This window comes from Numida meleagris, chromosome 6, assembly GCF_002078875.1.
Source record: "Numida meleagris isolate 19003 breed g44 Domestic line chromosome 6, NumMel1.0, whole genome shotgun sequence".
Lineage (NCBI taxonomy): Eukaryota > Metazoa > Chordata > Aves > Galliformes > Numididae > Numida > Numida meleagris.
In genome coordinates this window covers 19,778,110-19,804,368 of record NC_034414.1, presented here as the reverse complement: position 1 = coordinate 19,804,368, position 26,259 = coordinate 19,778,110, and the positions used below count along the sequence as shown (strand labels likewise).

The 26,259-nt window shown below is 37.6% G+C and overlaps 1 protein-coding gene across 3 annotated transcripts in view; it reads right to left on the bottom strand.

Moving 5' to 3' along the window:
* C6H11orf74 (chromosome 6 C11orf74 homolog) overlaps positions 1,407–26,259 on the bottom strand; it is a 50,503-nt gene continuing 25,650 nt past the window's right edge. For 2 of the 3 annotated variants that reach the window (XM_021402073.1, XM_021402075.1), the window contains 4 exons: positions 25,641–25,712; positions 24,646–24,691; positions 17,500–17,630; positions 1,407–10,686 (listed from right to left, as the gene is read on the bottom strand). In XM_021402073.1, coding sequence (XP_021257748.1) covers positions 10,546–10,686; positions 17,500–17,630; positions 24,646–24,691; positions 25,641–25,712 — 390 coding nt within the window. In that variant the 3' untranslated portion in view covers positions 1,407–10,545. The remainder of the gene's footprint in view (positions 10,687–17,499; positions 17,631–24,645; positions 24,692–25,640; positions 25,713–26,259) is intronic. The other variant, XM_021402076.1, reaches the window with a different exon arrangement.

Below are 26,259 nucleotides of genomic sequence, written 5' to 3'. Positions count from 1 at the left end.
GAAGTTCTCAATCTTTGACCCACCCTTCCATCTTTCAGAGGTATTAGATCTTAGCTAACTGTGATGTTGATCCCAGCACCAGTAGAGGTCCCAAACCATCTGTCTTTGCCTTTCAACAAGATGACAGTGTGCATTTTTTCTCTTGAGATGAGGAGGCTAAGCTTTAAAAATAGAACCTAAATGCGATCAAAATTTGGTAGTGTGAATGCATATTATATTTTTTTGCAACTTTTAACTCAGGAAAACAAGGGAAATATATAAACGCATGGCACTTGTGATGACAGGAAATAAATTTAAATAATGAAAAATAAAAAATATAATTTTTGTATAATCCCTTTGGATAGGAACTTTAGAGAGCTACACTGGCCCACTCATGGCACAGATAGAAAGAGAAAATATGTATTCACACAAACAGGGAGAAAAATTAACACAATTGTTTTCTCAAATCCATTCGCTGACTGCACTCGGTTACTCAGGCCTGACCACACAGTCAAGGTCATGGGAGGTAGAGCAGGACCAGTGGGCGGCCAGAAGCCTGCTGGGACCTGGGAAGGGGCAGGCACTGCATTAGCCATGAATGGATGTGAAACCTATCCTCGAGGAAGTGAATCTTTACCGAAGTAAGTGGTGCAGATCACATCTCCCTACCTGCTGCCAGGGAATGTCATGCTGCTATTCTGGTTGCTGGCTTTGCCATTCTAGACAATACTAAGTATTTTTACTGGTGCACAAGCTTAGAGAGTGCATCTGACCTCTCTCTATGCATACTGATGTTTGCCAGCCTAATTCTGTCACAATTCAAAATGTTAGTTATTAAATCTAAGATCTTTAATTAAATTAAATCTCTAAATAATGCAGAACTCGCTAGCTAAGAACATACCAGTCCTGTGGTACAGCACTCACAGCCACAATTCATCAAGTCTGAAATTCATTTCCAGCACATATTCACTCTCACATTGCTGCAAGAAAGCTTCCTCTCCCATCTTGAATCTCTCCCAAACCATAGTAACTAGTTTCCTTTTATAAACAGATCCTTCACCAGTCGGCACTTCTCTGAGAAATCAGACAGAACAGAGAGCATGCAACGAGAGCACTGCTCCTAACTTGTACAGTCTTTCATTTTTCATTACTTGCGACCATGAGATATGAGAAAAAATGTGTGATGATCTATTATCTGAGTTCAGACCTCTGTGAGTGAATTCATAAAATAGATTCTCTGGTGGTGGACTCTTTCCTTTATTATCCACCTCTTGAATATTTTCTTGTGCACTTCCCCAGAAAAGATCCAGCAGACCCTGGTACAAAACCAGCTGTGCAGACCAATAGCACCGACTCACCAGGGAAAGCACAGTGACCCAGCTGTAGTAGTTTAGCAGTACAAGAAAATGGCCATTATCAGAGTCAAATCAAGATATTTCTTAATATTAATTGTATTTCAAATATATAATTTAACACCATTAATGATACAAGAACACATTCTTTGTAAAAAGAACATACTGTTTCTCAATATATTTTGAACACTTGAATTAATAGTATCATTTAAAAATTTTATTCTCAGCAAACACAACAAATGCAATTATTTTCAGCTAAGAGCCTGAGACAAACACTGATTTTAAGAAGAAGCTCACGTACTCAATGCTACAACAAATTCACTATCAATAGCTCATAGCTAAACAGCAGTTTGAGGACCACCTGTCAGTACATGACACAGAGAATCACTTTCACTTCTCATTTCAGTCTAGGACCAGCAGAAATTAGATATGAAGCCTGAATATTCCCAAGCAGGGGTTGTGTTAGGGCTCAGGTGCCTGGTTCAGTCCCCACTGTGGGTACAAGAGACTGAAGTGTAGCTCAAATTTCTCCAAAATTTTGACCAAAGGAAACATTTCAGACTCTTCACTGAAATTGGCTTTTTGTTTACTCCATTTAGCCACTCATATACATGAATGGCCCTAATAGCTTCTATATCACATGCTCTGCAATGAACAGATAATGGCGTCAACCCAGCAAGAGCATGACTCACTAAGCGAGCAATATCCATTTTCAACAGGGCAAAAATATCAGTGGAGGCCCACTTAATAGTTCCATGATACAATTTAGCACTGCTATAGCATGTATTAAATTAATTAAAAGGCTTTCCTTCCCGTCAAAGGTATAATCAAGGCAATTTGCTTCCAAACATAATCAAGAAACTATGCAAGGAAAGCTTAGCAATATGAGCTATTTTTTCATGTGGAAAGTTAATTGATTTTCTATCATTTTTCCCCTCTGGGATTCAAATGAAGCTTTACAAAAGTTGTTGTCCTCTTATGTGTAATTGGTCCACTTGAACTTCAGAAGGTTACTTGAAACTAGGACAGCAAAGTATTTTTTTTTTAACCCCATTTCGTAAGAGATTGTATCAACTATCATTTATAGGAAAAAAAAAAAAAAGACCTAGAGGCCACGGAAAACTCCAAAGTGCTTAAAAACAATTAACATTTAAAACACAGAAACTTCACCGTGAAGTAGCAATCAGTTTCCTCTCTTGCTGAATATATCAGTAAACATCTTTCCGAATGCTAATATTGTGATGTCTTAAAGAAACAGATTTTTGTTTTCTCAGTGCTGGGCACTACAAGTAGAATTCCATCTGGAAAATAAAGGTTAGGGAAGGTAAACTGACAAGCAAAACTGAACACTCAGTTAAACCAACAAGAGGTAAATGATCTACGCATTGATAATCTGCTCTAGCCATCCCTTTGGGAAGAACAGGGTGAGGCAGGGTTATGTGGAAGCGTGTTTTCGAAGGGAAAATAAATAAAAAACAGTCAGCTCTGGGTAAGCTGCAATTCACTGGAAGCGTCCCAGGGAACCTGCAATGTTATACAAGAGTCCAACTACACGAGGGCACAGGGAGAGTCCCTGTGTTGGGTGTGTTGGTTGACAGAGCAGTGATGGGATGAATCAAGAGGAATTTATAGTGACCAAAAGACAGAATATTTTGGAGTTCACTGAACTGAGTTTTGGCCCAAATTATTTCAACCTCCCTGATTTGGGTAACACAAATAAATCACAAAAATATGGGAAATGTGAACTTAAGTCAATATATACCCATCCAAATTGACAAGAGGCCAACTAAAGGCATTTCAATGGCCTCTTCAGCTCTTGGCAAGTAGAATGTTCCCCACTCCTGCTGAAAAACGTGGCAATGCCATATCCTGTTCTCTGTGTATTATATGATATTGATTGCAAGATTTATAAGGGGAAGAAGAATAAAGAGTAGAAAAAGCACGCTCTGCAAATATTAAGTTGATGGCATTTTTGGATTCTGGAAAAAGCTTAGCCTTGTATGTTCCAAAATAAGATCAAGAGTGATGTCATTTACTTAGGCAAAGAGCTTAAGGCTGAGCCACAATGTCATGAGATAGAGCTGCATGCAGGTACAGGTTTTCTCAAAGCACTAATGTGGTTCCGATCCAACATTCCACTTCAAGTTTGCTTCTAAATTAACCTTTTTTAAAAGCAGGGGGGGAAAGCCACTTCTGCTATCTTACCGTGCAATTTTAATGTAACTAAGCTGTTCAGAAAAGCAAAATATTTAAATAATATATCATTTCTCATTTCTGCAAATGCTGGCAGTGACGCTTCATAAATTGACTGTCCAGCCTGCGTACAAATCAAGAGCTTGTAGAGATGCTCTGGAACTAAAATAGTCAGACCAAACCTGCATCAATACATCGAAGCAGTCTTTTTCAATTATGAGAACTGAAATCCCAAGTCTTAACAAGTAAAACTGAAATCCCAAGCCTTAACAAATAAAATTGTTTCAGACATCAACCATTCGTTCTCATGTATACCAAGCCTTAGAGGAAAAATATTAATCAAATCCAGCTCCTGGCTGATGCAGTATACTGTTACTATAGCATATTCTGCAATATTTTTTCAGGCATTTTTTAATTGCCCTTAGCAAAATGAGCTCCACCAACTTCAGAATTATTGCCAGAGTTTAGTAGATACCAATTTCAGCAATCCTCCTAAACCTAACATCATTTCATTTTATTTCATTCTTAATTTCATCACTTCTGTTCAGAGCACCCCAAAGTATTTTTTCCGGTATCACCTTTGAAGGTTGAATTTGATCTGTTGGTTCTGGGGCAGCAAGTGAAAATTTTCAAAAGAAAAAATTGAAATTTTGAGAATTATTGGATAATAAGCAGTACCAGATAAACACTTATTCAAACATTTGTGATGAAGGCTTAATACTGTCAATTGAGAAATGCCCTCAGCTGCAAGCACATTGTAAAATACGGCCCGAGTGATACTATTACCCTTGGAATAATAGCTATCTGAATTTGGATGGCTGATTCACCAATATATTCATAAATCTGGGTTTGGGGATCTGAGAAAGGGTGTTATTCAGCCAACTCTTTTGATAACCAGGATTCTCATACTAATATTGCAAAAGAACGAAAAGGAAGACATGAAATGTCACATTTGCAGGCAATATTTGGCTGTTCAGACAACCTCGCTTCCCATCAGCTCTCTTCTCCCTGCTCTCAGCAGGAAGAGATATCCACTGGGCCATTATTTTTTTTTTACAGTTTATGTTATTAATGTTCATGCATGGCAAATAAATCTGCAGAATTCAAGAAATGTTTCACAACCCCAAACAAAGAGCCTTAAACAGATCACAGTTTTGCTGCAGGAAATGCTATTCAGCTAGTGCTAGCTGTCAATATTTTTGACAGTCTGCATTTTGAAATATGTTAGTGAACAGAATCCTTGGTGGGCAGAGGAACTGACGTGCAGGTAGCTAACTTTAACAAAGGCAATTTGGAATTAAATTTTCATTCTGTAAGCCAGCTGACCATTATTTGTATTTTACCAACTGTTTGTTTTTGAAAGCTTTGCAAATGCTAAGCTGGTGCGTGAAATGCTAATGATGCTTTGATGTTTCCTGGCCCAGGCACCAGCCTTCCATCTTTTTTACAGTGAAATTTTATCCAACAGGAAAGAAGCTCATTGGATTAATGTAGTATCTTGTCAAGTGCAGAGAAGCTGGTTGTAAATCTCACAGAGGAGTGACAAAATAAAAAATAAGGAAGAGAGGAAGAAAAAAATGTATTTCAACATTTCTCCCTCAAAGAACAAATGTACAAAATTCAGCAAATCTAACTGGCAGAGTTAACACTTCCAAGTAATTGGCAGAATTTGTCCTCTAGCTAAGTTATTCTGAGGAGCATTAGCAACATAATAAATGAGGCCTCTTTCTAAGAATTATGCATATCGTATTGCATATTACAAGGCTTTATACAAATGCACAGAAAAGCAGATGGATTCAAGAAAGCTTACTGAATGTGAGGTTTACTTGATGCAAGTACACACCTGCACTCCAGAAACAGTGCTGCCCAAGTACTCAACCACAGCAGCCACAAAAGAACAAATTCTGTTGTAACATATGATATAATGAGGCTAAAGCCTTAATTTATGGTCTTAGAACTGCCACAAAATACACTGAAGAATCCCACACATTTTTTAATCTCATTTTAATTGCTCGAGAGATAACTGTTGTAAATCCACATGAATTACTGAATGTCTACACTCATTTCTCAATTGTGCATTGAAAGGTTCTCAAGAATTTTATCAAGCCAACAAAATATTTTAATATAGTTCACTCTCCTGAAAAATATCTTTTTCCATTTAATTTTACTCTTTAGAATACTATTATCTCCCTGTATAATGCAGTAATTCTAATTGTGTTCTGCAAGTTCTTTTCATATAGGCAGGTCCCCAGTTGCTTTGGGGTTTTTGTTTGTAGTCCAAACGCATACTAAATGGTTGCTTGAGGAATGTTTGGTTAAAGATTTTTAAAGTAAAGTATTTACTTGTTCAAAGCTTGGGCATATTCAGATCAGAGAGGGCTTTGAATATACAGAGACAGTTACTACAGCCTGGAATTCAGAGTGAAGTTAGATTTAGGGAGTTTGTTCAGATCTATCTTTGCTTATTATTTTGAAGCATGTTTATGTGGATAGATGTTCTGAACTAGACACCACAGAGCACATAAAATTACAGATTGTTAATCAGGGGAATTTTATTATCTGTCCTTTTTGGAAGTGCAATAAACGAGACAAATATTTCTGCATTTTCATAAGGCATTAAAATTGATTTCCATTTTAACTGTGGGGCACTGCAATCGCAAATAAACTGGCCTGTCCATACAAATGACGGTACTTTCTAATACTTGCTTTTCTTCTTGCAAACTTCTCATAAACAAGCAGTAAAATGATCTCCGTTCTAACTCCGTGGCTTTTCACAGCTTGTACACCTGCCACACTGGCTTACAGTATCTTGCCAGCAAAAAACAAGGCATCACTTCCAACAGCCAGCAGTCACAAACTCAGTGTTCTCGTCACCTTTCGAGGAGCCCTTAATCCTCAATCTTTTGAGGTGAAATTAATTAGTACCATGTCAGAGAAAACTGTCAGCTTTGTTTTCCCAGGGGATAGACAAACATGTAGCACCTGGGAGTGCCCAGGAGGAGTGTGGGGAGGGCCTGTCCCTCTCAGCACGGTCCAGGACACATGCAGCACCTCAGACCCACCTGTGCCAACTGACACCTCACCACAAGAAAGCACACGATGGTGGGAATGCCGGAGCTTGTGAAAGCACTCGGCTCTGCAGTGCAGGGAACTAGAGGCCAGAGAGATCCCTTATCAGGGGCTTCCTCACTTTGTAGTGGGTGGCCTGAGCAAGCCCCAGCTGAGCTTCAGCCTGTGGAGGAGGGCTGTGAGATGCCTTCTCAGCACAGCTGCAGCAAGCAAACAGGGCTAACAAACCCCTTCCTCAGCCCTTCCCAGTCGCTGCCTTCCTATTTTCCCTTACATTCCCGAGTAAAACCAAGGGTAGGGAAAAACAGGATACAAATCAGCCTGCTATCCAAGTGCCCCTTTGATACTGGGTGGCTACTGAACCACATTGTGACATGCATGAAGTTGCTGAATAATTAGGAAATTGAAGTTAGTGTTTCGCTACAAACAGAGAATCCTCCTTTATAACAAAGTACATGTTCTCACAAAGGATGGCAGACAATTTTAAAACAAGTTTGAGATAATGCTAAGTCCATTTCTGACCCTCGCCAAGATGCAGAGGGAGAAAAATTTCAAAGGAAGTGGGAATGCTTAGTAGTTATGTATATAATCAAGTTTCACTATTTGAACATGACTTGAAAACGTATCTGATATTTTTATCAAAGCAAAAACAATGTTCTAAGCACACACCACTAGAGAAACACCAAAATGACTTGTGTAAAATTAATAACTGAACAATTAAAGATAAGGTTTAGTTTGCATTGTCTCAGCATTTAAATATTTTCTCATAAAGATAATGGGCTATACATATTGCCTTACATTCAGTAGAGTTAAATCAGCAATTGATTTGGCTTTGAATTCTTTCAGCTAAGAAAGCTGTAAATACCAGGATCCCGCCTGTTGTATGAACACAAATGGCCTCAGTGGAACCCTGCCAGTTTACAGCAGCAGAAAATCAAGGCCAGAGGATCAAAGGGTCTTTTCCATAAGAGCAGGGATTTGTTTCCATGCCACCTTCTTCAAAAGGTTCTGAATTATCTGGTGAGTACTCTCCATACTGAAATTATTTTCTTTCAGTGTCACTGTGTGTATACAAGTGTTTATAATGATACCTTTGTGCATTAGCAGAAATATATTTAGAACCATGATGATGTATGAATCAGATAGATCTGTCTGCATCCCTTTTCGCTTCCTGAATTTTTATCTTATGCTTTCAAAGCCATTATCACATCAAATAATTACTTTTCCTTTTACACCCACAAGAAGCAACTCAGAGCATTAATATCTAAGCTTGGACCATAACTATCCAAGGAAACAACCCTTCAGACTTCTGACCCGGTGAAAGTAATACTAACTTCTCAGAGTTTGTTCTGAGTCTCTGAGTTGCTCTTCATGACTCAGGATCTCTGAAGACTGCAGAAGGAAACCGTCGCTTTCCTTCTGGTAACATCTCAGTAATCTAAAAGTCCACTGCTGATCAGGTCAATGACTAAGATAGGTACATATTTCTACTGCACCTTAGACATCAATGAAGTTATGAATACAGAGGGATTAGAAAGTTCCATCACACAGCCTTCATTTCCTATGAGTTCATTCAGCATTTAAAAATCTATCAGTGAGTTAGAAAGCTATTTCCACTCAATACTGTAGCAGTCACAAAGCTGACTCCAAGAAGCACACGCTTCCCTTTTCTATGTGTGAGTTTTACCCTTAATGCTTGTGGAAAACAGGAAAAGTGTTTAGAAAAACCATAAACAGGAAAGGAGGATGTACCTCACCAACTCCTGCTGAAAACCTAAAAAATTAAAGAGGAAAAATATATATTATTCAGACTTCAAAACACCTCAGAAATACAGATACGAATCCCGGTAGCTAAATCCATGTATATGTATAAAATCTAACATGCACATCAAGTATGTTCTTAAAAACGATTTGGTAATGGAGAAAAGGAAAATAGGCCTTCCCTGTGAAGGACAGTCAGATAAAAGGTACAAGCCAAAAACAACCACTAATATGTCCAATATAGCCAACATGTCACACTTGGAAAAGTTAGCCTACATTGGCTAATTTCCACTGTGGTAGAGATTATCGTATCTGTCTCTGCTAACAAAGAGCAAAAAGAGCAAAGAGTAATGTAAGTGTAAGTAAATTATCCTCATTTCTCTGCTTAGGATGAATGTTACCAAAGAGTTCCCATTTTGTTAGGTATTCTGCAGCAAAGTGTTTCTTTACATCTAATGGAACCATATAATGACTATACTGAATGACACTTACGGAGCTTAATAGGTACTCTGAACATTTGGTAAGAGAATCATCTGCCTGTGAGAGGAGGAACTGAATGGCTGAATGCATCCCTCATGTACAGAAAAAGATTGTTAATGAAATGAATAGGAAATGCACTTAGTTTCCAGAGCTGATTTGGACTGAAGATCATTATGAACCCCTGGATAAGTTATATTGACTACACTGATGACAGGACTCCAACACAACTTATCTATAGTTTCTGTACTTTGTACTTTTCTAAAAATATATGTATAAAGAAAGATGCCAAATTCATCATCAGTCATTTCATAAACTCGCAAAAGGCCATCTTTATGGTTGATTCTTCATTTTCAAAATAACAAACTGTACAGAGCTCTCTTAATCTAAAAGTTCTTTACTGCATATTTGCAAGAAATACCTATGTTAAGGAAGTTGTATACCCTGTTTCTCTGTTGATGCCTTTAAAGGCTGACCTTGCTGTCTTGGTAAAGCAGTTTCCTCTTCCTGGATTGGCTCACAGGGCTCTTCCAGAACTTATTTCTTACTCATCCCATTCTTTGTTCTTATAAATTTCTGACAAAGGAACAAAACAGTCTTGTACTCTATCAAACTCCAGAGCTCGCTGAATTTCAGTGATGCTAAGCATAAGGCATAAGCCGGTACCTAGAATCATCTCAAAAAAAAAAAAAAGTTAAATCTGACAGCCTCTCGATGCCAATTTCTTTAATGGATTAGATCACTATGTTTCTTTCTGTCTGGATGGGTTTTTGTAGCATTGCAAGTTTAATTGTCAGTAGTTACACAGCAGCAATTTTGATCAACTCTTTCAAAAGAATTTACAATAACCTGGCATATTTATGTCTCTGCAGAACTAAAGCAACTCAGAAAAGAGAAAAAAATACCCCCAAATTTATTCACTGGTATAACTCCACATCTTTAAATCTTATAATGACAGAGAAGGAGTCTACAGACCAACATGTTAGCTGCAAAAAGTTCTTTCAGCTCTACATTACAGAAAGAAATAGTCAGACAGCCTTAGGACTACCGTTAGGCTAGTTGCTACCAAATATATGCCAGAGTAGCCATGCCTGTTATTCTGAATCACACCAGCTTGTTTTGGTCTCATGGAGCAGTTATTCCAGCATGCCTAGAGGCTGGATGGGCTTTACTCCAGTCAGGGATTTTTCTTTTTTTTTTTTTTTTAAACAAATGGGAATTCGGAGCTGTCTGTCATTTCAAACACCTTCCAGCTGCTTTGTACCACCTCAAAAACAACAAAGAAGCTGAGCTAAGAACATCAAAGGCCACTGATCTATACAAAACTCCCTTTGGGTTTAGGGACCGATAAAGACCTCCTTAGCCAACCTGAATGCCTAAACAAATCAATGCACAAAATTTAAAAAGATGGTAAACATTCCTCACTGACTGAAGGTCTACTATACAAGCAGCTTTGAGCAAGCACTACCTTTCTATTCTGTGTTTTCATTCAGACTAAGTCTAGGAGTCCTAGAGAAAGCCAACCTCAGGCTCCAAGGCACCTTGATGGAACAAAGAAAATCCTGAGGATGTCATTTCCTGTCCATGCAGATAAAAAGCATTTAGTAAGGGTACAAGGAGAAGTTTAATTTATTCTCTAAAATGCTATTTCACCAGCACTGCACAGAATGCCATTCAGGGTGCATCTGATTCAGACTTCAGCTCCTGCTGGGCTTTACATCTGTCCCCTTTTCTTCTCTTCAGACAATTCTTTCATGGTCATCAGCTCAGCTTCAGAGAACTTAGGGGTCAGTGCCACATCGTCATAATCAAATTCCTCATCAAGTAAGAATGGTTGAACATCATCTCCCAGTAGCTGTAATGAACAAAAACAGATACATAAATAATATCGCTGCAAGTAATGATAAGGAAGCTCAAAATATAAACTTCTAATTAATATTTAATTAAACTATTTTTCTGACTCCAGCACTCTCAGCTGATTAAGCTGTTTTTAAGTAAAAGAATAAATTCAATTATTCAATTTGACCTAATTTAAGCCATTTAATGTGCCCCATTTGTACTGTTCTGTATCTGAATGAATATCATTAGCTAATTTTGCTTGAGGCAAGGAATCTGAAAACCTTCTTTGCACTCATCTATTACAATTCTGCCGCTTGTAGAGACAGGGCTGTGGGGATATGGGCAAGTTATGTACAGCTATGTTAAATTTCAAAGACAGATTCCATATCCTTAAAATTTGGGCTAGTATCACGTAACACCTCAGAGTACACTCATCTGATACTAATGTAAAATGATGCCCAGAACATAGTTTCAGCAAAGAAAAGGCCTGGAATATGCAAAATGACACAACCAATGTTCATACTCTAATAATTTTCACCATCTCAGACATATCCAATTGGTTGGTTTGGATTTCTTGTGTGATGAACATACAGCCTTACTGCACTTGCCAATATTTTCTCTGTTGACATATTGTTCAGCATTTCTGTATTGCTTCTCATTGAAATATCTTAGAATAAACTCTCTGCCTATAAAATAAAATAATGAAAACAAATAACTACAGCAGGCTGCATGCTGACAAGGAACTGCAGGGAGCCACAGCACAAAAGGTTTATAGTAAGGAGTTACATAAAATGAATTCCAGAAGTACACAGGAGACACATCCTCACTGCCCAAACTGTACAGGAATATCCCCTATCCTTGTAGAAATTAATATAAAATATCTAGAAAATTCAACTGTGACAGATAGCTTATCTCCTCAAGGGCTCTGTGTTTCAAATTCTTATGTACTTCAGTAACAAATCAGCAAAACATTCAAACCCTTATTTTTAAACACTTGATGAATCCCCTCTGAAGCCAGTAACTACTTATGTACACAGTACTAAGTAATGCTTCCTATTTATTATCCTTAGAAACTACAACAGCTACAAAGAGCACAATAACACTACTTGATAGAGCAAATTTGCAGCTACAAAACAATATTCTGCAACATAGTCACCACCATTAGCTGTGCATTTTCGTCAGTGATAAATGAGAGCCTGCACGCTGCGCTCAACATCTGCACCAGCAGAGGTGACCCACAGTCAGTGTCACCACTGCTGAAACACCACCCACCACCTCACTGTGCTCACATCCGCTGTTTAGTCTCCATAAGTGTTCAGCAGGCATCAGTGAATGTCAGTGAGTGCCATTTTTCCTGCATGGAGAAGTTCATTGACACACTTTTGCTTCATACGCATTTCCATGTCAGATGCCATTTTATGAGACTGCCCCTCTGCTGCCATCTGTCACACGGCAACAACATGTAATGGAATATTGGTGGGAAGGTTCAACCTCTACTGCCATACCAACTACCACCTCTGGCATCTTGGCTCAACATAATAAAGTAGGATGAGCAGCCCATGTGTTTGAAGTTAAGAATAGTCTTACTTGTTTTGCTGAATGCAAGGAAGAACATAAAGCATCTTATGGTCACTACTCAATTTAGAAGACACAGTATCGCACACAATTTCTGTTAACATTCTGTAAGAAGCTGCAGTGACACAGTTAATACAATTTAATAAGTCATAGAAGTAGTACTAAGATTCCTCTCCAGAGCAAGGCACCCAACAGACATAGCAGTGAATATCCTTGTAAGGAATGCTTTATTAAGCAACCTCTAATATTGTCTGACTGACCAAGAAATATTTTTCCAGTTTTCTATAATTTTATTAATCACCTACATTGCTCAATGTTCCATGGGCCTGGCTTACACTGGCTTCAAAGATGCTGCAGCAAATAAATCATCTCAGATGCAGACCCATAGACACTGGCATTTATAAATAAGAAAAGTGAATTTTGTAAACAGAGTTGGTTTACAAAAACGTATTCATTTTGCATGCAGACATTTTCTTGCTTATGTCCACAGACTAACTCGGGTAAACCATCATTAACTTTTATAAACAGCACATGAAATAAATGTTTATATAAGACAAAGCCTGCAAACAAGCACTCTTTCTTGTTAGGGATAAAGTCAATTCCTTGACCTCCTCACCACGTCTACATACAGTTTCTTTTTTTCCACAGGCAAAGCTTCCTAAAATTACGTATTGGTAGGAGTACCAGTAGCTGGGTAATGACTGGTAACAGCAATTGCATTTCATTAGTACTCATCTTCCCTTTGGGGAAATACAAAACACTTCCAAAATATGATGTAACGTGCAAATAATTTTTCCGTTAGCTTGGTTGTAACAATATTTTTTACCATGTCTAAAGGTAATTAAGCTTAGAATAGTTTAAGTTACAGTACACCCTCATAGGGATCCTACAACAACAAATCTATCCTTCCTCTGTAAGCGTAGTTACAGAAACCACACAATCATTCACTGTGCCCTTGTGTTGAACTTTATATCAGTCCAATAACTTTTCATGCAAATGTAGATAAATACTGGAAAAACTTGTTTAAAAAAAACCTAAACCCAAAATGCTACATGGAGATGGATGCCAAAGTAAAACATATCTGATTTCGCTGTTACCTATTTTTCTGTTACACATTCATTGCACATTGAAAAGTTTATTCACATTACATATTTATTAGTGTGCTTCATCTCTCAAACAAGTACTCAGAGCAGTAGGGATTCTTTTTTTCTTCTTCTCCCAAGAAGCTATTCACTTCAACCTTCCACACAGATAAGTAGTATAAAACTTTTATACTGCTAGCTGCAATTTTGATCTATTTCAAAAGGAAGACATTTTACAACAGAACACAGAATTCTCTGAGCTGATCAAGTTATTATCATGTTATTTTTGCCTAAGGAGCTGAGCTGAGAGAAATATATGAATTTCAGGTCTCTAATTTAACATCTAATTGAAATCTTTTTGAGAGCTCTCTGGGAGTAGAAATCTGCTCTATTAGAAAACTGCCAGTTTGCTTAAGATTGCTCCTGTGATTTACTCTCTGAAGAAAATAATTTTCATTTACAGTTCCCGAATGTCCAAATTAATGTTCATATTAATAAGTATGTTGCTGAAGGTTGCTTTACAAAGTAGTTTTGTAAATAAAGTATCTTAAAGTTGAGACTTTCAAAAGTCCATTAATAACTGGCAACTCAGTTATTGTTATTAATCTGTGTGGAGTTACAGTTAACTGAACAGTTTCTTCCTGCCCTTCCAAAATCTGTATTTTTGTATAATTACAGCACTCTTAGAATCCGCTTGCTCAAATTAAGTAAAGGATGCACATACACACACTGATGTTTTCATTGTATGCTCAAAGGAAAACTCACTAAGCCAATAACAATGAGCAAATATAGGGGAAAATGTATATACGCCATTATCTCATAGAAACTTAATATCTACTGGAGTACTTAGGGCCAAAAAAAATAAGTCATTAGCTAGGGCCACTGGACAATACATCATGGTCCATTTCCCACTACTGCTTCATCATCCTGGACAACTCACTCCATCTCTGTGTCTTTACTGGCCTCTGAAAAGATACAACTCTTCCATCTTCTTTCACTTAGTCAATCCTGTCTTAAGTTCTTTCTCGATCTTGAGGCCTATCAGTAAAATCTCCAATCAAAGGAAGTCAATGGGACTGCACTTCGAGTTTTAGATGCTGCCATTCCACAGACAGAATGATAAAAAGAGGCACAGTAAATATTTTTTTGAATGCTCCAAATACTTCTTTGAATTCTCAAACTAAATGCTAACAGTGGAGAATAGAAGGGTAGAATTCATCTTTCCTAATCTCAGCTATATAAATGTTAGGTTTCCAGATTAAAGTAGCCAGCAAACAAAGAACCAGCCTGACAGTCAGCCTCTGATATCAAACAGATATATTACATCTTAGGACAAATGCTGACAGCAAGTGGGATAAATCACTTTCTGGAGGTGCTCATCTCTTCCTCCTGATGACAGCACTAAATTAGCTCAAGTTAGGTGAGATGAATCCCACTTTGAATGCATGTGAACAGCAAGAGCATAAAAATATGCATTCAACTGAAATCAAATATATGCAAAGGGAAAATAAGAATAAAAACCTAGATATTAATACATACAGTTAATTAAAAATATGAAAAATATATAATAAGTAGAGATAAAGAAGAGAATAAATATCTGGGTAGAGGAAGTAAATGTTCTATGATAACGTACTTCAATCATGGAGTGAATTCTGTTTCTGCTTTTTCAATTTGGATTGGTCTGTGGGAGGTTATGTATGCTGCACTGTATATATTAAAGTTTAGGAATATTTATGTATGAAATACATATTGGATATAAAATAGGTTTCTAAAACTGGCAAAGGGGAAGCAAAATTGCTGGCCAATACAAATAATTTCTTGTGTCATTCCCTAAGCTATTCTTTAATAATTAGCCAAGTTGTACGCTGGCTTTTAACAGAACTTCTTTTTGTACACTAAACTTTCCCTAGCAATAAATTCCCTCACAAATAGGTCCACAGCAAAGATATTCTCCTCCTATACTGAAATAAGATTGTTTATTTTTCATAGGGAATAGCTTGCCATTATATCCTGTGAAAACAAAATAGGTAGCCACATTCTGTTGTCTTTCCCTTGCAGAGATGTTTTGTTGGACAGAGAACAATCATTTCAAAATGTTGCCAGGGTAAATTTTTTTCTCTTTCTTAAGCAGTCCTGCCATAAGCAATGCAAGACTTAATTTTCACAGCAATGACAATTTGAAGCACTGAGGGATTTTAAAATAGACCTGTTCAGTCTTGACAGTTCTAAAAATCAGGCCACATTTCTAATACCTACATGAAGGCACTAAAATACACATCATTTAGGGAAAAGACTGACTTCAGTTTGAGTGTTGTGTCATCTGGCACCAACCAAACACTTGTGAAAAAATGTATTAATGTAATAATGCTCTATTTCCCTTTCAAAATCCACCTTTTCCTGAAATTGAAGTGAATTTTGCATGCAGTGGAATCTTCATTTATTTTTCATGAATTATATTAAAGAGTCACATGCAATCATTTATGAACACTGCAGTAACAACCCCCCTTCTTTGGTTTTATACAGAAGTTATCAAATGAGCAAACTATAAATCTCATACTAGGAGTTTTTGTGTGCCAATGGATATTTCTTAAGGCAAAAACTTAGAATTACATCAGTCCTTAGGGAAAAGTGCAAATATTTTTATTCACAGAATGGAATGCACTGGAGCTGGAAAGGTCATTTTAGAACATTTACTTTCTCCCAAAGCAGACTTGTTCCTTACAGTGAAGAGTTTATTGCAAAGAACCAAACACAATTCAGCTCATGAAAGGAGGCACTATATGCACTGTTATAACATCAATCCTTCACTGGTCACATATCATTTATGGTTTATGGTTTAAACCTCATGAGATATCAATAAACATATGATATCAAAACTGCCCCTTTTTAGCCAGAAGCTAACTTCAGCTTCTATTACCATAATCAGGCAAGGGAGAAGAATTGTGAAAAAAAATTTTCAATAGAAACATCCCCAAAAGCTAACGCTCACAATGACTGTTTGGATAGGAAGCTAAATGACATAGAATACGCCTGTGAGCAATCCACACCTTCTGTTCTAGTTTGAAAAGGCCTGAAATTCTGAGGGAAAATGGCAATTCTAAATTAAAGCACGTATTGATTGTGTCTGATTAAAAGACTGAGATTCTGTAACGCAAAGCTGTCCACACCCATCGTAGACAATACAAATCCTCAGCAGCAGCATACTATCACTTATTTCCAAAAGAACAAATCCCAATTCTGATCATAATATATTCTAAAACCTTTTTTATTTTCAGTGTCACATTAAAGTGATCATTCACTACCTCTTTGTTGCCAAAAATGGTTCCTATATTCAGTTCCGTGAGAACTGAATGTTATTTTAAGACCATGTGATCACCAGAATATTAAATGGCACATCACTCTTTGTAAGTTACCATTTGTTACACGGTCAGAAAGTGCAAGAGTTTACTTGAATATTTTTTTAGTTAAACCAATTAAATATTAAAAAGCCCATGTACAGTTTGGAGCCTTGAAGTCCACATTTTGAAAATGGGAAAAAATAATTTTGAAAAAGTAATATAATAATAAATCACCACTTTTGTATTCAATCATTTATCCCAATTCTTAGGGCAACAAGGCTTGTGAAGGGCTTGGAGAATATGCCCTACAAGGAGCGACTAAAGGAACTGGGGCTGTTTAGTCTGGGGAAGAGGAGGCTGAGGGGAGACCTCATTGCTCTGTTCAAATACCTGAAAGGTGATTGCAGTGAGAGCGGGGCTGGTCTCTTCTCAGTGGTGACAGGTGACAGGACAAGGGGAAATGGCCTCAAGTTGCACCAGTGGAGGTTTAGGTTGGATATCAGGAAAAATGTCTTTACAGAAAGGGTTGTTAAGCAGTGGAACAGGCTCCCCAGGGAGGTGGTTGAGTCACCATCCCTGAATGTGTTTAAAAACCGTGTGGTTGTGGTGCTTGGGGACATGATTTAGTGGTGGGTTGTTAAAGCAGTATGGTTAGGTTGCGGTTGGACTTGGTGATCTTGAAGGTCCTTTCCAACCTGAGCAATTCTATGATTCTATGATTCTATGATTCTATGCTTTTTTAACTCACAGAAGCTCCTCACAAGCTCTGTCCTCATGGAAATAACATTGGAAGCTGATAGGTTGGAAAAAAATAAATAAAGTATGGCCTCACACCTCTTGTGCTTTGTTGTTCAGTGTGTGTCCAACTGAGGAGGTTCTGAACTTCCGTTGAACAGGCTTTTCAAAAGCAGGTGTATAGCAAGTCACTGTCTCTTCCACCTCTCCTGGAAGAACAAATGACCCTGCTGAACAAAAAATAATGGACGTAAGCCTTCTATTCAATTCATAAGTTAGCAAATTCACATGTAAAATCCCATAGTGCCTAGGTGCAGACAGAAGTTTTTTAGTTGTAAGCATAGTATACTGACTGTTGCATAATATTAGGCAGCTATCTTGAGAACAGGCACATACACTCCTGAGCTAGAATCTAGATAATAAAATATACTTTTCTAAGGAAAAATCAAATGTGATTTAATAGATAGTTAGCTCTTCTTTCTTGAGGACATTGCATAGAAATTGTGCAGCTAGATACCCCCAAACTCAGAGAAAACTTGGGTTTAGATTTATCTCTTTCAGGAAAGTTCTGAGCAGACTTACAAAATATCAGACTGAATTCTGGTCTTGCTATTGATTAGCTGGGCAGTCTATTTCAACTCTCTTTTCCTACAGTTTCACCATCTATACATTGGGCATAAGGAATCTTTACAAACATCTGCCTTAGCTTTGATCTCCTGAAGTGTTAAGTAAACAATACCTGATAGAAGCAATAATATTTCCCATTACAATGGCAGATGACTCTTGTCCAAGGATATTTTATGGATGTTTGCCCTTCCCTGAACTTTCCAATGAGAGGCACTTAAGAGGAGTTACACATATTTGGAACATGCAACCTTTCTAAGTTGGCAGGATTTGGAGCATAGATCGCAAGCATACAGACTTTCTGAATCACTACTCCTTTACGCACTTAAGGAAAATGTTCATACTGGGAATAGTGGGTTTGCTTTCTGTGACAGCTCAGAACGAAATGCCTTAGGTTTCGAAATATCTTTCAACATGAATCAATCTCAGCTCTGCTACAGTGCAGATGCATCCATCTTGTCTCCGTAATACTTTCACATGAAGAAACTTAAGGGAACCATATGTCTTGCAATTTAGTTGAAGAATTATGTAAATCAACCTACTATTCTTTCTGCCTGATGCACAAACTTCTTTACAGCTTTATACCAGATTTTTGTAGCTTATTTTTCTCTTGAAATCTCAGAGTAAACTTTCAAAGTGTTGTTTAAATGTTAGTTAATGCAACCAACAAGAGCGTAGATAGATCCAGAGTGAAAAGGAAGAAGTGGCTATTATCTCTACATGCACACTTTCACCAGAGGAGAGTGGTTACAGACCTCTTATCTTCCTGTAAACCTGCATTTGAAAATAACAATTTCCTAGCTAGGTGTTCTTGAAAGTTACATAATGAAATTCTTCATTTATTTTTTTCTTCTGGCAACTCTACATTTTTTCAAAGCCAGCAGCGCTATCCACTTTGGACTTGTAAAGTAGAATATTCTTTAATTAAGAGCTGAATCTATTCCCTTTGCTAACTCGTTCCTGCACTTGTGTGTTTTGCTTCATGATTCACAAGTAAGTGGTTTTCAATTTTCATCTCTACTCTCTTGGTTGCTTATACCTATCTCCAGTCATCTATGTGCTTTCAGTCCTTGTTCTTAGCATAGTATCTGATCTTAGTCTGCATCAGTTACATGATACAAGAAAGCTTTCTGAAAAAACTGGAAAAGAAAAATAAAATATATGTACTGTGGCTACACACACTCTAGAACTACTTTTTTCATTCTTTCATAACTGGTGTCAGAATTATTTGTAGGACAGAAGTAAGATGTGAATGTTCATGTAAAGGCAATGGCAATTTCTGCTATTGTTTCAAACTTGCACCCCAAATATATTCCCTCCCTGAAGAGAGGAAAGCTTGGACATCAAGAGGTTTGTATCACCTCCTGAAGTAATGCCCATTATTTCAGTACCATGAGCAGCTTTTTCCTCACAACAGACCAATCTGTAGAGAGAAGATGAAGAGGAAATACTTATGTAACTGCCTGGCAATGGCTCAAAAAGACATCTCTTAAAAATTGGGACAACAGAAGGAAATTTATTTTTGCTTTTAGCAAGAAGTACTTGTCATACTCAGAATGTCAATTCCAATTTTTTAAGGCTCGTTAGTAATGCAAACAGTGTTTCAAATTTCCTTCAATCACCCCATAAGAATGTGGTAATCAACCTTTGTTTGCCAGTAGACATGCCAGAAATGAGCTTTGTCTCTCTATCCTGGCTGCATGACAGCATGTGCAAGTCTAATCGGTAAATGCTGCTTTCCCTGATAATGTTTAATCAAGAAACTCCTTCAGAGAGAAAAATTGGAGAGTTTTGACAGTACTCCTTCTCAATGGGAGCTCCCAAAGGAACTGTAGGCTATTGTAAGTTCTAGCCAGTACCTCACAGCAGATTTAGGTTGATGTTACAGCACTAGTGGATGATGATCCTAATTAAGCTGCTAATTATGTTCTCTGTGGAGGTGATTCATTAGCAACAGGAATGCCATGGATACTGCCAATGGCACTGTATATAGAGATAATTGAGAAGGCAGTGATATCAAAAATATGAGAAGACACTGAAGAATCAGCTTCCTGGATGATATGGCAGTGAACTTCTACAGTTTTCCTCGAGTCCAGTGTAGTATAGCAGAACAGATTTGGAAGCTGAGAAATTCTCTCTAGCTCTTTTAATCCACGTGACAGGCTCACAGAAAGCGATTACTAACTAAATTTGTGAAGACCACTAAATTATTTTTTTTCATTCAGTTTGTACCATTGACATTAATTTTAAGTATAGGAAAAAAAAAATCTGTTGGCAGAAAACTGATCTGAACCCTCAGGAATGAAGAAGTTTGCAGTCATCTATCTTTACTGAGCCAACTGATGCACAGCTATAGATAGGCCACTGCAGGCTTTACCACTTTCAGACACTACGTTTGGCAAAAATTCTGTTGATGGGAAGCTGAGAAGGAAGGTAGCGTTAACAAAAAAAAAACAACTTAAAAGCTAAATTTTGCCTCCACTGATTCTCAGGCTTCAGGCTGTTAGCTCCAAAGAGCTGTCTGGTGTGAAATCATCTTGAGGCAGTGTTAAATGGGTTGCAGAGACTAGAGAAGAAAAAAAGGAACAGATTCATACGCTGGGTTGAACCCAGTACTTAAAAAATCAGAACTCTGAAACTTGTTCCTGAAGATGATTTTTTTTCTAAATTTAAAAATAAGTTCAAAATATAAATGGGAAGGCACAGACTATGGAAAATAAGATATTACTAATATTGCTTTGAGAACTGTCTAATTAAATAATCACAGTCATTCAGGTTCTCCTTAATTTCTATGGGGCAGCAGAAAAAGCAGACCTTTAAAAGACAAGTACACTGCATCTCAGCATTCTAAGCCCAGTCTGTGTTTCCTTACTCATGCATTTAATCAGCTCTTTTATAATATTTTCCTGTATTTAAAGAAGGCTACACTCAAGGTCCCTAGACACGCTTCTCACATATTTAGCATTTTGTATAAATATTACCTACTATTATTACCTAAGTATCCTTTGAGCCCTCAGCAAGTGATTTGTCACCCATCCTGGAAAGGAATTTTGTTGCCAAAACACAGGTACTATGCATTCTCCATCTGTGCCTGGAGAAAGCCTCATCATTTCTATTGTTGCCTTAAGCTACTTACAGATTAAATTCAAGGAGAAAAAACAATTAAGCAGTCCACCATACACATGCTGTAACTACGCTATAGGTTAAAGCTATGGTTTAGCGCAGCAATTTTCCTTTGCCAATCCTGGTTTGCTGAGCCAAAGATTCACAATGAAAAAGCAGTGCCTTGGTTTCAGGCTTGCAGCACAGTGTTGTCTAATGAAAACAGCTACAGTGAATTTGGATAATGACTAAATCTATGGGCTATTTCGCTCATAAGAAGCAGCTGTGTTCACACCCTAAAAGATACCAGACTTAGTAAAATAATAAACAAATAAGAAGCAGAATGATTCATAGAATCACAGAATGGTTTGAGTTGGAATGGACCTTGAAGATTATCTAATTCTAGCCCCCCTGCTATAGGCAGGGACACCTCCCTCTAGACCAGGTTGCTCACAGCCCCATCCAGCCTGGCCTTGAAGGCTTCCAGGGAGGGGGTATCCGCAACCTCACTGGGCAACCTGTTCCAGTTCCTCACCACCATCACAGTAAAGAATTTCTTTCTAATATCTAGTCTAAATCTACAATCTTCTAGTTTAGAACCATTTGTCTTTGTCCTGTTGCTACATGCTCTCATAAAAAGTCCCTCCCCAGCTTTCCTGTAGGCCCCCTTCAGGTATTGGAAGGCTGCTATATGGTCCCCCTAGAGCCTTCTCTTCTCCAGGCCGAAGAGCCCCAGCTCTCTCAGCCTGTCTTTGCAGGGGAGGTGCTTCAGCCCTCTGATCATCTTCATGGCTCTCCTCTGGACCCACTCCAACAGCTCCATGTCCTTCTTGTGCTGGGGGCCCCAGAACTGGATGCAGTACTCCAGGTGGGGGCTGACAAGGGCAGAGTAGAGGGGCAGAATCACCTCCCTCGACCTGCTGGTCATGCTTCTCTTGATGCGACCCAGGATACTGTTGGCCTTCTGGGCTGCAAGTGCCAAGTGATTCTCACAAAACATCCTCCAAAAGGCACTCGGCTGTTTTAACACCTATTTTTCACCATGCTTTTCACACCTTCAGCTTTGAGCCACTTCTTCTTAAGCGTGAATATTTATGGTATTAATGTACAATTGCTAACTCAGCTAAATTATCTGCCCTTAAAGTTAAATGAAGTACAGAGATGCTGAACAGTTGCCAATATCAAGTAGAGATAAAAAGCTTGCTGTAATTATATTAGCAAGGTATATTTTTCACTGGGTGTCCTAGCTTGCTTGTTCTGCCAGTATGAACTCATCTGTCTGACATACAGGTGGCAGCATTTAAAGAGGTCAGCAACAGAATGCCTTTCAAATTTGAGTCACACTTTGCCTTACTTATAAATTAATTGGAATCCTTCAGAATTAATCCTTTATTAAGGTGGCCATTAGTGATATTTTATATTCATTAAGGCAAACGAGAGTAGCGATGCCATTTTATATTTTAATTTTCATGTTGCTATGTTATAGAAATAAGATTATGCATCTCTCTTCATGAAGCCTATCAAGCAGATTTCAATGTATGAGAGGACTAATAAAACTATGAGTCCTATTTTCAGCATAATGACTTAGAAGTCGGGGGGGGGGGGATGTTGATTTGTGTTGTTTTGTTTTGTTTTGTTTTTGACTGAACAACCGTCCCCCATCAAAGCCTTGGGCAAAGAACGAGGCTGTGTGTTTCCCAGGTATAAGTTTGGTTGCTCTTTACTTTCCTTACAGAGCATAGACAGAATAATTAGCTTCTGACTGCGCAGTATTGCAGTGTTATAAAATACAATCTAAACGCTTAGTATCATTAGTCAGCACTCTTGATTGCTTAAGGGTTGATGCAGCCACTTTCTGCACCGAGGCATTTTGTGCAGTGAGGGTTGTCTCATGGGAGGAGTCAAGGACAGCAAATATTGAAAGCCAAATCGAATGTCAAGTAAAAAAAAAACAAACTAGTAGTTAGCACAGTGATAATCTACAGTAGTGGTGGTATAATATTACATTTATTATTATTTATAGTTACCATCAGAAGCTTGCATGAAGTGATATTCAGACAGTAGAAGCAGATGATTATTTTTGTAATTTTCAACTTGTTCACATGCAGTATGTTTTACTAGGAGGTTTCTAAATGTATGCGATTAGCATTTACTCTTGCACACTGAAAGGCCCATTGACAGACAAGGTCTGCAATGGTCCAGAACGTGGACCCCAAGTTCCGTCACAATTCTTTTTCATCACTGCCCTGCTTGGTATTGTACTGTTGAGCTTATTTCTCGTCTTCCAATTTGTGGCCTCTTTTGAACTAGAGATATCTGATGATACTTTCACTAAACTAGATATAGTTAGACAAACCTTGCTGCATCAGTGAAATGCAAATAAAGGCTTACACCAGTGAGTCCCAGTTTTAATAGATATTATGAGAACTTAAGATAAACACAGAACAATGAGAACAATGTCCTAAAAGGGGGGAAAATGGGCATATGAACAACACACAGAAATTTTCCATTTCTGTACCTGACACAGGACAGCAATCTCACTCTCCCCTTTCTGCTACACCCAGTTTAAAGAAAGATTGTTATAAACCTGACTTAGGCTGGTTTATTGTTTTCTTGTAAGTTACAGCCAAGCTCTAAATATTCATCAACTCAAAGTCTGTAAGCCCTCTGACTTCATAAGGATTCTGCACATACAGAAAGAAAAGACTAATCAAACAGTTAATGGATTAGACAGAATAATTAAACAGTAACAACTAAGGACCGAAGTCTGCTCTGTCACAGCTTCTTCCAATGACCTTATGCAAAACTCTTAATCTGTATGGCTTGGTTTCTTTGTGCAGTCACAAGCAAAGATGAGGTAAATCACCAGAAGGTGTTCCATTTTGGTAGAAATAAAGACCACACAAGTACCTATAACAGACAAATAACTCAAACACAATACTTCTACTTACTTTTCAGTGGCAGGAGAGTTAAATTTTTTATAGTCATAATGGAGCAGTTCAAAACAATTCAAAATGCTCATAATTTAAATGCTTAAAGAAGTTCACTGTGCATTAAAGATAATTCTCATTCATTTTAAGCCCAGGATGAAATCACTATAATGAGTAAGGAAAACATTTTCATTAAATATTTCCATTTCATAGGATTCTCTCTTAGCACCCAATTTACTTTGTGGGTTACACTTTGTAATTAAAATAATTTCTATACAAAACAGAGGAACAGAAAAATTTAGGAAAGTTGCCATCAGAAAGTTGAAAAACCTTGAAAAAGATCACTGCCTCCCAGGTAACTTATTGTCTCATCTCAGAGTGAGAACATAAATTCATTAATCTGGGGAATTTGGGCAATTGGGGAAATTTTCTAGCAATTGAAGAATGGAAGAAAAATATAATTTTTAAGAGATAAACAGTTTTGCTAAACCATATTTCAGAGCCACTAAAAAGAAAAAGAAAGTAATATTCACACACCTGGATCTAAAGACAAAATACGATTGTGAATATGGAGAGGGAGAAAACCTACCACTGCATGGCTCTCGATCTATGTCTGTTTCTAAGTAATGGTCCACCTGCAGTAAAAAAAAAAAAAAAAAAAAAAAAAAAAAAAATGGAAAAAAAAAAAAATTCCTTTCCTTTCAGTACAAACCACAAAACAGAAAAGCATTAAATTGTCTTCTTCATCATCTCCATTCTCCCTTGTATTTTTCCAAGAAAGAATATGATTTTTTTTTCAATGTAAAACACAAAGGAAAAACTTCAAGGTGTAGGCAAAGGATTGCTACTGCAGTTCTTGCATACTGACTACAGTGAAAGGAAAGAAGCTCAAGCTGAAGAGCAGCCTTTTCAGGAACTTGGTAGGAAGATGGAGAAGTAAAATATTTTCAAAGAAAAAAGCTACTCTGCAGATTTGCAAAGGCACTACAGATGACACAGGCACAGCTTAACTGTAAACAAACAGAGCTTGAAATTCTATATTTGATATTAATGTTGAACTGAGTGGAAAATAAAAATGCTAAGAATTATGAAAATTTTAATACTTGAGCTGGGACATATCACTACTGTTTTTATGAGGTTGATATCTGCTGAAAACAGTCCACATTGTAGAACACATATCACAAGAAGAGTCGTTTCTTATTCAAGGTAGCACTCTGAATAGATGCAAATGTGAGAGTCAAAGAGCTTTCCCAGCCCATCTGTAAAAAGTGTTACAGCAAAGGATTTATTTACTATGCACAGTAGAGTCTTCTGTGTTTCTATGCAGTAATCAGAGATGCCCTTAGATCATTTTTTCCAAACTGATTTGGCACTATTATGTTGCACAACCTTTATACTTTAATAGTACACATGCTCATTAAAACTTGGAAAAGAAATTTAGAGGATGATGGCCTCATTCTTCTTTCTCACAGATGTGAAAGAAATACAATGAGAAATCGCAAATGCTTTGTTTATATATAAAACAAAATTCAGTGACGTTCAACTCATAATTCCCACTTTGAAGAAAATCAAAGGAAACCTCACCTGTGCTCTTTCAGATAGACTGAGACCATTTCCATCAGAGCCACCAGCTTTCCAGCTCTCATTTATGACCGTCTGTAGATAGACATGCAGAAATATGCATGAAGCAGAACCAAAACAATAGTCAAACTAATTTACACCCCTACTGATCTACACACACAGATCCTTGACAGTGATTAAAAATTCTGAAAAGTGAATGCAGTGCTGCTGAAAATAGAATGCATGTAGGTAATCCTTTGAAATTCTACAGGGGACCAGACTGAATTAGTATAAGCAATCATACTATGCCAAAAAAAGCAGCATTTGGAACAGAATCACTGTTCCCAAATGCAGTTTTTTCCCTTCTTTCCTCAGGGCAGGTTTAAAGGTTACTATGGCCAACTTAATGTATTAAAGTCTCTTCCCATTACTATTCTAGCAGCTTTTCTGAAGCATTCTACTACTACTGTATTTGTTTCTAAAACTGTTAAATGTGACAAAAGTGTGGAGTCATGGCTGAACTTCTTTTTCTGTAGCAACAAAGACCATTATTAAGATCTTCCTTAACATAAAGGATAATGGAAGCTGCAAGTTGCTCTATGGGGCAGAAAGCCAATTTCAAGTGGCTAAAGGAAGAGACCCA